This window comes from Mesitornis unicolor, unplaced genomic scaffold (genome assembly GCF_000695765.1).
Source record: "Mesitornis unicolor isolate BGI_N332 unplaced genomic scaffold, ASM69576v1 Scaffold26094, whole genome shotgun sequence".
Taxonomy (NCBI): Eukaryota; Metazoa; Chordata; class Aves; order Mesitornithiformes; family Mesitornithidae; genus Mesitornis; species Mesitornis unicolor.
Genome location: NW_010181173.1, coordinates 3,944 through 16,142, shown reverse-complemented (window position 1 = coordinate 16,142; position 12,199 = coordinate 3,944). Strand labels below are relative to the sequence as shown.

Below are 12,199 nucleotides of genomic sequence, written 5' to 3'. Positions count from 1 at the left end.
CTCACAAGACCGGATTTATTTCCCCGTTTTCTGCAATACTAGTCTATTACACTAATAATATTTTGACCACTAATTGCCAAAGCATTTCAGTTTCTTTCCTGAGCTTAGCCTGCTATAAACAAAGCTAACAGAGCACGCTTCCAAAAAAGTATAATTTTCTTTTCCAATTTAGCTTATTTTTAAAATAATGTTTTTTAAATACGATGAAGTCCACATTGAGGAAGAATTTGCTCAACATTCTAAAAACAGAAAAAAAATACTGTGCTGGTATACAAAGCGTATTTAAATCAGCTCTAGTGATTATTAATCAAGAAGCACAATCCATTTGCTAGACAGTGCTAAATCCCATTGAAATTCTAGTAAGATCAGCAGTCATCAAAAAATGTACTTACACAGAAATCTAAATTATCCTACATAAACTTTTTCAATATTTCATGTACTAATAAAGTTTAACCACCTTCAAAAGTGTAGATTAATAGAAAATGGAAAATAATTATTATGTGGGTTATGACTGGCACAGCGAGCACAAAAAACTACCCAAATTTTCACTCCTCTTCCAATTTGGTCCCACAACCTGCAGCTTCCATGAGGAGCTGGTAGGCTTAATGATGTTAGTGCTGATCATTTTCAAATAACCTTATCACTTTAAACAAGGTAACACACTATCTAAATATGATGCCTACAACTGCTTTAGCACGGACTCAAAGGCGAGAGCTTATCTTTTGCCACTAGCTTTATCGCAGCTATTCCAACCCTGCTGTGGAGATGTCCAATCCGAATGCTCATCTATTCCTGCAATGCTTATTTTGCGAGAAGCGCTGTGACCAGCAGGTTGGAGGATGGGGGTGGCAGGGTGGGGAGGGAAGAGTAAGTGGTAGGAACAGATGATGCTCTCCATCATGATTATTTTCAAGATAACTGAACTTCTAGCTGACAGTACCTCATGACAGCACCAACGAATGTTAACTTTTACTTCTCTATTTTACATATACTTATACATATACCTGTGTGTGTGTGTTGTGTGTATACATATATATATATAACCATGCACATACACACACACAAATGAATTCATATAAACACATACGCTCTTTTACTGAAAAATACAAATTTTACTCAAGCAGACCATCAAACCCCGTAATTCCTCCAGCAGGCGCACCTAAAATTGGTTTTAAAAACAAAGAATTTTGAACCGGTGTATGGCAGAAACTTACAGAGTTGAGAGAATGATATTGAATTTAAACCAAATCCTTATCTCAGCCATTGTATAATTTTTACTTTTTTTCTAGAAAAGATTTGAAGACCACTGCTTATTATCATGTCATATCTCTACAGGAAAAAAAAATGGAGGAACGCAGGTGGAAGAGTTGTTTTCAAAATATATAAGGTTCTTTGCTGTAGTATTTCCAAGATAGTTATACTTTGAGATTTCAAAAATTGTCTTTAAAATATCATGTTATAAGAGCACTGCAGTTTATCACAACCAAACATTTTCTCATTAGCAGAATGCAATACAAAGAGCAAAGCTTGGAATCATGCTATCACATTCTACCTATAGCCCACATTGTTCGTACTGTGCACACTTCAAAACCTCGATGCTGATATGAACTTTTGTAAGTGGCATTCACATACACATAAGACATTCATGAAGTAGTTAGGGGATGTTTTACCTCTACTACATAAGTGTCAATAATATGATCCCGAGGCAGGAACCAGTGGGCTACCTCTTCTTCATCCATCACAGGAGCAAGATTAAACTGTTTCAAGTAAGTGTTGATTAATTCTTGTACTGCTTTCGTATCTTTTTGTTCCATTGGTCTCAAACCTGAAGTCTTTGTGGCCTTATTGTAACAAAGGAAGAATAAACATTAAGATGTTAAAGGGAAAACTGCATACACAGCAAAGGCTGAAAGTAGGTTGCAGAGTCACTCCGCTTGCTGTAATGCATTCATTATTAGCCTACTTTACCCCAGCCACCTAATTCATTATGCTATTTTACAAACAGCTTTCAATCAGAATTCCCTCTCTTCTAATTATTGAGACAGTCTGGGGCACTTCAATCCTTAAATTTCATTACTGAAACAACTTCATCTCTCCAGAGAAAGAGATACCATTGCCAACAGCCTAGACTTCCCACTCTGTATTATTTTAGCGTTTTTTAGGTCAGTCTTTATTTCTTATCTTGTTCTACACTACCTAGGGCCCAGACACAGAAACAAGCATAAAACAACTTGCAAATCAGAAGTTAATCTGAAGTCAAGAATTCAAACTTAAGAAAATTACAGTCCAGCTATAAACCAAAGTCAGCTGATAAAGTTTAATTAGAAATTATTTAACAAAAAAATTCCACCTATACTTAAGACTTGCAAACTCCCTTGCTAACTCAACTTTCTATACATGCACAACTGCTGTTCTGTTAACAAGAAAGTGCTTCATAAATTACAGCTGCCTGAAATGAAAAAGCTACAGTATTTTACCTAAGTTAGTTATTTGACTTTAAACACCAGAAGAGGAAAAAAACTCTTTTCCAGTACTATGCAATTAATGTTTAAACAAGCAAAGGTGATTAAAGTTTTCTCCTCAGTTTTTGCTAGCTTTCCTGAATATTTCCTTTTAGGGAGGATAAAGCTTGTTCTCTTCAGGGCTAATTCATCCTGCTTCATCTGTCTGAGCCACAGACTCGGGCACGTATCACATTAATCATAGCAAAGTCAATCGCAAGAGCAGCCAGGTAGAGACTTGATTACTGGGAGCCTGTAATTAGTGTGGTGTAGCTGATTATGCTCTGCTCAAAAAGAGTTATTCTGGGGGAGGTATTTATTCACGTACTCTGGGAGTCAGCAGCCAGATGGAAAATCGAGGCATGTTTTGGCCACAGCTCTGGCCCAGATATTACATTTTAGTCCTCCTGCTCTCATGAGCAGCCTGGGACTATGGGGTATCTCTGCAACAGCACATCAACTAGATTTTTAAACACCCTGAATCCATGTGGGTGTTCACCTGACTCATCAACACGGCACTTCCTATGCCATATTTAATTCATAACCTGCTTATGAACTACAATACAAAAAGTTAATTTCTGCTCCCTCCAAGCCTTTGACCCTCTTCTAAAGCCATACATTAGAGCAGGATAGGAGGAAAAGCAAGCTGGAGCATAGGAGCTTCGATGTGAACATGAGAAAAAACTTTTTTACTGTAAGGGTGACGGAGCACTGGACCAGGCTGCCCAGAGAGGTTGTGGAGTCTCCTTCTCTGGAGACATTCAAAACCCACCTGGATGCGTTCCTGTGTGACCTGGTCTAGGTGATCCTGCTCCAGCAGGGGGGTTGGACTGGATGATCTTTCCAGGTCCCTTCTAACTCCTAATATTCTGTGATTCTGTGGAAAGTAGCTGAGCTGAAACATCTTTATACCCCAGCAATGCTCAAAACGGCCATCAGTAAATGATTACTTGAAACCCAGAAAGTGAGGGAAAGTGTAGAGAACTGTGCTAAACTTTGTTTCTCTGCTCCACACATCAAGCTGCTCTGGGAATAGAGTTATGAGAGGATCCTGGCTCAGGATGCCAGTCACAGTCAGGAAAAGACAGAGACAAACATGCTCTGTCCTTATTCTAAACAAAATCTACCTCTTTCAGAAAACTCCTTGTTTAAGGGACTAAATACTTAGGAAAAAAACTTTATTGTTTTTATATTTATAGGTACAAGCACAAACGCAGCCTTCAGTGAGGGTGGTATTTATTAATTGCAGTATTTATTATTTCTGAAAACCTTTTTAATTCACACTGTTCAAGTGATTAGGAACGATTAATTTCTCTTAAAGGGAGATGAGCTCCCGGTGGCAATGATATTCCAAGGACTCCAAGAAAAGAGGTTAAAATGCAAGAAACAGTGTTTGGTGCTGAGGGATAGGACAGTGTGGCCTGAATGAACCAGTTTGTGTGACCGTACTGTTTATGGTAACAATCTGAAACTGAGGATAAAGATCCTCAACAGCACTTAAACCCTTTCTTAAGGAAACAGAAATAAAATCAAAAATCCCACAAAGCACAAGATCTAAAGAGAAAACATTAGGACAAAGATTAAATCTTTATTTCCCATGGAAGAAGCTCCCAAGTCCAATCTAAAAGTAAACAAACAGCTAAGGCATATGGACTCCTATATTATTTAGTTTTAAAAGCTGATTTTCAAAGCACCTATTTTCTATTTGCACATGTCTGTAGAGTATGTTGCCTTAGCTATATATTATGAATGAGATATGATGTATGTTTTGTTTTCCATCATTTATTTTTCTGTTGAAATCTGAGCTTTATGATAAAGGACGATGATCAAGGTACAACTGCTGTTGTTTCAATGATTCTTTGTAGCTACACTTTTTTGTACTGTAAGAAAGATCTTTATTTTTTAAACTATTCTTTTCCTGTATTGTTTCCATGAGGAACAGTAACAGAGTTGCCATCAAAACTTATTTGAAAATGTCTGCTGCACCTTTTTAGACTATAAAAAAAGTCTTCAAGATTTGATGAAAGCTATATTTAGCTCTCCAAGATTAAAACCTAATTAATTAGGCTATTAATTCCTCAAGTCTGAAAACTGCTGCCCTGCACACAAGGGAGAACCTGCGTGTGCAGGCAGGTGTAGCATGCAGGCAGCACAGGAAACGAGTCCCTCTGACAGCAGCGGGAGTTCAGATCAAGCCATGGGACACACTTTCCACTGAGAAGTGCTTAGTGTATCACTCAAATGCATAAGCAGTAAGAGCGCCTGCAGTATCACGCTAAATAAAACCAAGATGACACAACTCTCCAAACTCAGATAAATCATTAACAAAGTTCTACAAGTGAGGAAAAATAATAGTATTTTTTTAAAACCAGAAGGGAGGGCTTGTTTAAATTAAAAGGAAAAAAAAAAAAAGAAGAAAGTTTACTCCTACGGCACAGGTAAAGGATATCATGCAAACACTCTAAATAGAAAGGTAGCTTTTACAAGCAAAGAAATTGTTTTCAATCATAAAGCTTAGACTAGCTGCTAATGGCTATTAATTACAGCAATGAGATTTTTTTAATAGTACATCTCAGACTACTTAGTGACTTGTCCTGTCATGGAAATGCATCCTAAGGCTTTTTGCCAGCCTAACTAATAGCTGCAAACATAAGAAAATTGTATTTTTAACCAACCTAGCTATGCCAGAACACTTTTTCTTTTTTGCAAGAGCATGCAAATAAACAAACAGAACACAAGATACTGAGGCTGATTTTGCTGAGCCTGCTCAGTGCAGAAGTACAACATTCTCTGACAGAACAGAAAACGCTGTGAATTAGAGTGGAATCAACATCCCCACTGTCCTCAATCAACTTTCTGATGGACTCCTCTGAGAACTTTAAGACATGAACTGTAAATTTTCTGTTCTAGTAATCTTTTATCAGATTAATTAGAGTGCATCTTCAACTCAATCGCACATGTTTATGAAGTTAAGGTTTCTGGGTTTTTTCTTTGTTTGCTTAAGGCTTTTAGGTAAAAATTTCTATTTTCTCCATATACAGATCTACATTTCCAGCAATAGTCTCTTCTGTTTAGTATAGCCCTTAAGGTCTTTTTCATCAAGCAGAGATTGTTTTTTCTTTTGAATGTCCTGCACGCACTGCCTTTCCACACAAAAGCCCGTGCTGCCAGAGACAGATGGAAGGTTATTTTGGGCCTCACAATAACTGTGGGGATTCTCTAGAAGTCATACTGCTTACATCAGGAAGTCTGTAGAGCTTCATTGTTCTTTGTAGAGTCATGTTTCTACTCAAATGTGAAAATTTCACCTCCACCAATTTTCTGGGATTAAGCGATCGATGCCAATACCTGGAAATAAAGTTAATAATAAGATTAAATAGTATTTTAATGTCAGCTTTACTTTCATCCATTTTTCTACTTTCTTACATTGCTCCTTCTGCTCTCCAAATTTTTTCTAAGCAAGCCTGTGCTATGTCTGTAAGAGGCTTGAGCAACAAAAGAAAAACCTATATCCAAGCAATAGCTTTTAAACAGGCCTGCTATCACTGTATTTTGGATCTAAGTAAATGCTTTTTACTACAGAATTATTAATTACAGGGCTAAACATTTTAGTACTTGCCATAGCCCTGACAATCTCACCATACTTACATGGTAATGTTTATTTTCTTGTACGGATAGAACCTTCTGCGCATGTCTTAAGTAGTTTGTTGAAGGAGATCTCCTCTTCCTAGGAGATCATTGTGCAACAAATAGTTACTCTTGTGCATCCCTGGTTACTCTAACAAAGCATGGCTTTTTTATTTCCATCGTTCCTTACAAAAACTTACAGGATCTTTGGTGTTGGTAGGTAAAAACACAATTTCAAACCCAAAAGTACCTCCAGAAGGATAGGCACCTGAACTAATACTGCTGGAACAGAACTTGCCCATTAGAAATAAAATCCACTTCAAGAAAATGAAATTATACTTGATTACATACAGCTCTTCTCATGTAACAGTTTTCCCATTTTTATCAAATGCCGATCAAGTCCTCCTTTCCCCAAAAAAGCAAATCATACAATTCCCAGAAATGCTCTGCCATCTTTGGCAAGCAACCAGGTCAACAGGGAAGTGTCCCAGCAGGGAAACAGGCCACTTGAAAAACACAGGTATACAGTGTTGTCATTGCTAGCATGGCTTCCACCAGAAGGTCAACAGAAATGTCTATTGGTCTATTTGAGATACGATAAACAAACACAAAATTAGATTTTAGTCTGAGAAGCTGTTTAATCCAAGGCACTGACAGGGAAAATAAAAACAAAACAAAACAAAACACCAAACCAAAAACCTACCCTGACAAACACTCAAGCTCTACCCAATTACATAAAATGTTCTTTAAAATGACTGCTATTGGAACTGATATTATGATGAACATCACCTAGGTTACCTGCAAGTGGCCACAGGTTTGGGGAGTACCACTCCAGCAGTGTAAACAGCCTGAAAAATTCCTTCCAAGTTTACTCTTCTGGTTATTTCCCGAATCAGTACAGGTGCTACCCGTTTAGATCTCAGTTTCTTATGGACACACAGAAAATTGATTTCTACCATCTTCTTCACACTAGAAGGACATTAAATAGTGGAAAAGTTAATAAGAGTTGCACAATGCATATTTTCAATTGCATAACTGTAGTTTTCCACGCTGTGACAGAAGAATTAGGTAAAAATAAATTGGCCTGTGACAAAGTACATCTGCAACAAATACTAATCTATGATATTGCGACCGCAATGGCAAATTGTGCAATACGCAACCTGTGTTTAAGGTGTCTGCAACACTCTTTTTCAGAGCTCTATCAAGCTTTAACCAATTGCCTTGCTTTAAGATGCAGAATGGCATCCAAGCATATGCTACATGGTTTTATGATTGTCAGTGTTTGATGACCTGGTCAAGCAAGTTCAGCTGACTGACTATCCTTTAAATACTTTCCAGGAGGGCTAGAAAATTCTATGTCATTATCTGTATCATCCATCAATAAGAAAATTCCTTAAATATGTATTACTGGTCTTCATTGTAAGTAGCCCACAAGCTTGGGAGAGCGAGGGGGAGAGTAAATTAAGTCTCTGTTACATATACAGGATTCTTCTGACTTCTTATGGTCAGTAAGTTTCCTTCTCTCTTTTTAAGCTCTTCATGACAATGGATACCAGTTTAAGATTTGTTTCACAGTGTTATTCTTTTACAAAAACAAAAGCAGTAGTGCATTTTACCTGTCATAAATACGAATATTTGCAGGGATGGCACTTATGAATCCTACCAGTTTTTTGTTTGAAGACACTCTAACCCCACAGTGCCATTGGGGTAACCAGCCTGGAGGACGTAGCGCCCTAGAATTGATGACAGAAATAATTACAAATTACTGCCTAAGAAGATGTAATAAAAACACCCTTCTCTGCATTCCAGCCAGAACAGAATGTGGAACTTGCTACTCACCACAGAAGAAATTCAGGTGAATAATCAAACCTAAACATATTATCATCATCTTCTACGTAATTCTCATTTAACAGTGTGTATAACTCCTTCAGCTGAAAACACACACACAAAAAAATGAAAGATTGAAAAATTATCCACACACATGAATCAGAATAAACTCCAATGATTTTAGGTACATATAAAAATGTTTTAACTTACAACTTCAGCATTGCTGAGATCCAATGTGTCCCACATAAAACCCTGTGGCAAAGAATATGGCTCTAGGCGGACATTGTCCTTATCTGGTTCAATTGCACCATGTGAAGTTATAACTTCATCTTTTGAGGGGAGGAAAAAAAAAAAAAGAACAGTTATATTGCCAGCTTTCCTGATAGTTCTCAAAACTGCATTTGACTTGTGTCATGTATTTTCTCATCATTAAGCTTTTTAAAAAGGCTGAAAAATATTATTATAATTAGCTTATACTACTTATTCTCACGAATCACATTCTGACTAATGACTACCTCATCACAATATCTATAGATGGGCACAGAGCTACTTTACCCCAACTGACAACCAGTATATTGTAACACAGGACAGCAATTTATCAGCACATGCACAGCCTCGAGCCAGCCACGAGACCCATGGTCTCATCATGAGAAACATGTTGTACTCACCGCTAACAAGCTATGGCTCGGATTCTGTTTACCACTGACTTGAACAGACTTGAACTCAACAGGATTACTCAGGAGCAGTGCAATGGCAAAGCCAGGGCATTTAAGGGATGCTGATGAAATCCCTAAAATTCTCCAAGAAAGTGTGCTCTCTCCCCCTCCCTTATTTTACAACTCTGATCCCTCCATATATAGCTATAAACAGAAGCCGTTCCCCTTCTACGGAACAGCACCTGCCAAATCATAGAATCCCTTAGGTTGGAAAAGGCCTTTAAGAGCATCAAGTCCAACTGTTAACCTAGTACTCAGGTCCATCACAAAACCACATCTCCACACATCTCCACATCTTTTAAATACCTCTAGGAATGGTGACTTCACCACTTCCTTGGGCAGCCTGTTTCAATGCTTGATAAGCCTTTCAGTGAAGAATTTTTTCCTAATATCCAATCTAAACCTTCCCTGGTGCAACTTGAGGCCACCTCTTCTTGTTCTATCACTTGTTACTATGGGGAAGAGACCAACACCCACCTCACTTCAACCTCCTTTCAGGCAGTTGTAGAGAGTGATAAGTTCAGCCTCCTCTTCTCCAGACTAAACTACCTGAGATCCCTCAGCCACTCCTCGTAAGACTTGTTCTCCAGACCCTTCACCAGCTTTGTTGCTTTCCTCTGGACACACTCCAGTGCCTCAATGTCCTTTTATGTTCACAAACAACAGGTGCAGCAGGGCACCTTTTCTTGTTGGCTCGCTCACCAGGTGTATCAGGACATTATCTTCCACACACTCCAGGAACTCCCTAGACTCTTTGTTGTATTGTATTTCCAGCAGACATCTGGGAAGTTGGGGTCCCCCATGAGAATGAGGGCTAGTGACTGTGCGACTTCTCCCAGCTGCTTATCAAATAATTCATCTGCTTCTTCATTCTGTTTGGGTGGTCTGTAATAGAATTCCACCATGATACCTGCCTTGTTGGCCTTCCCCCTGATTGCTACCCACAAACACTCAACTCTATCATCACCATCATCAAGCTGGAGACAGTCAAACATTCCTTTGTAATATGAAGTTTTCCCAAATGACGTGCAATCCTGACAAATAGTTATGGCCTGCCATCCAGTTTGGAAGGTCATTGTTACCAGCACCTTTACACAAAATCTGGAAAGTATCAGCCCAAAGGCTACTGCCACTACATGTCAGACTTCACCTAACTAAAGGATCTACTGCTAACAACCTTATCCAGAAGGCAGAATAATTCTGAAGTTATTTTATGCAAAGATCTCTACAGCTATTTCTTGAATCAACAGATTTTTTTTTCCACATGAACATATTCAGCATATCAAATAATGAAGATTTCCAAATATGTTCATTCAGCAGATAAAGGAAAAGCTTAAAAAATATATAAATCAACAGGATCAAGAAGCAAGCAATAAATACTGTTGAACAAATCCTCTGCCAGCCAAATTCAAAGCAGCATATTTCTACTGACTAACACTAACAAATCATTTTCAGAGCCAATGTATTGGTCCTTTTAGGCTGGCAAGTGACAGACTCTCATCTCTTTAGAAGTGCTGTATGATATATTGACTAACTGAACTCCTGGAACTGCTGTGCAGATACCTGAACTAGCTCTGAAAAACCTCCATTATGGCCAAAGTATTTTTTGATTTACATGTTGACTTATTTCAGCTAGGCTCTTCCTCCACCTCGGCAGGATTACTGTGACAATTACTATTGGTCTGCAGAGGTATCGAGATGGAGTTCGTATGGAGAATTGCCAGGGCAGGTCAGTTCAGTCCAGCATGGCATCTAGGGACAGTGCTCTGGACTTCTCAACACAAGGAAGTCAGGGAGAAATTAAATCACTGTGAATTAAGCTATAGAAATGGCTTAATGTGGAATGGAGTCCTGTGAGAGAGAGAGAGAGAAGAGTGCTCCTGTGCTTTAGGCTCTACCTTATTTCTGTTTATTCTACACCAGTCTCCAGTGGCATGGAGAGAAATCTGCAGAACAGAACCATGACAGCTATTGCACTGAGACTGCTTTTACATCTGGGGTCCTCAAGTTTCATTGCCACTGAAGAGCTACAACTGCTTAGCTTGAAGACAATGAAGGGGGAAGAAGGTTCAGAAAGCAATTCAGAAAAAGCAAGAAAGTCAGCAACTGTCTTCTCCAACAAAGACTAAGATTTACCCACTGTGTTACCACAGATCAGATTGGTATAAAAAGTAATCTGCCAAAATCCTTACAAAATTAAAGGCAAGGAGAGGTCACCTCACCATCTCACTTGGTACCAAGCACAGAGAAAGCATGTCTTCAAAGTAGTGTATACTGCGGAGGAAGCATGTGCACATACAGCAGTAAAAGCGTCCACACATGAGAGAAGCACCATTATCCACTTAAAGCTGCATGAAAACAGCATAACCCACAGCAGGAGAGTCATGATTTCTGTGACAGAAAATCTATCTATTGAAAAAAATAAAAAGTGGTAAAATAAATAACGTCTAAGTTTACATTTTGTCACCACTTAGAGGTTTTTACTTTCTCTTGTATGGAAAAAAGACTTCTACGTTCTGTTGTTCAAGAGTTCAGACCTAAAATATAAGAAGGAATGCTATTCAAACAGCATTTTCCATTTTTATGGAGAACACCAGAATGAGATCTATTAACACCATATTTTGTTGTGTATCATTTTGAGTGGGGCAAGCACCTTCCAAGAGAACATCAAGAATTCCACATCAACTACACAAAAGATTAAGGATCTCTACCACACACAGTCCAACTTCATACCCATTTCAGAGAACATGCCACCCAGCTGGCAGACATTCCTTTAGGGGTCAGTAAGACAGATCTTATATCCAGGTACAGTTAAACTTACTAAGTTTAGGTACAGGCTGCGTATCCCAAAATTGGTATTTACGTTTGGTAGCCTCATCAATATTCTTTGCTGGGCCTTGGCATGCAGAGAGCAGCTCCATTGCTCTCTGGATGTCTTGAAGCTTCTGCATTGGAATGGCTGGATTCTGTACACAAAGACAAATGGAAGAGGAAGCTTACTGAGTACATTTACTTTGAACAAGTTGAACAAACACATTCATTTATTTTACTGTTGCATATCCTTTCACATACTCATCTCATCATGGTTAGTTTAGGGATAACCTTCGGAGGCAGGAAGGTGCAAAGTTAGGTGGGCAACTGACAAGCAGCCTCACAAAATACTTAATAGTTTTGAGTAGGGCTTGCATTTAACCATGAAGCTTCAGCATTTTTAAAATAAATACTGCAGCATAAAGGCTTGGTACCAGTATCGCAACAAAATGCTTCCTTTACTCCCTGCCTGCCCCTTCCCCCCCAATTAAATACAATAAAATGGCAAAAAGTAAATCAGCTTAGATATCAAACCATCTAAAGATACCACTGGTACACACAGAAACGTTTGAAGTTGTACTTTACACTCACGATATAAAATAATATTTAAATTCACTACGGTTCAGTATTTCAGGTACACTGTATTACTACAAATACCCACTTTTTTACCTTAGTTATATTGTATCTGCCTTAGATTAGCTTGGAATTATTATAGTA

At 38.4% G+C, this 12,199-nt stretch overlaps 1 protein-coding gene across 1 annotated transcript; it reads right to left on the bottom strand.

Annotated features, from left to right (window-relative positions):
* Positions 1 to 1,670: 1,670 nt before the first annotated feature.
* On the bottom strand, positions 1,671 to 11,637 carry LOC104533251 (glycylpeptide N-tetradecanoyltransferase 2; the record flags this gene model as incomplete). The annotated part of the gene is made up of 7 exons (XM_010183352.1): positions 1,671 to 1,841; positions 5,741 to 5,849; positions 6,927 to 7,097; positions 7,745 to 7,861; positions 7,968 to 8,059; positions 8,166 to 8,284; positions 11,493 to 11,637. Coding segments are annotated over 7 exons (924 nt in total), but the record flags the coding sequence as incomplete, so codon positions are not given.
* Between the last annotated feature and the right edge of the window lie 562 nt (positions 11,638 to 12,199).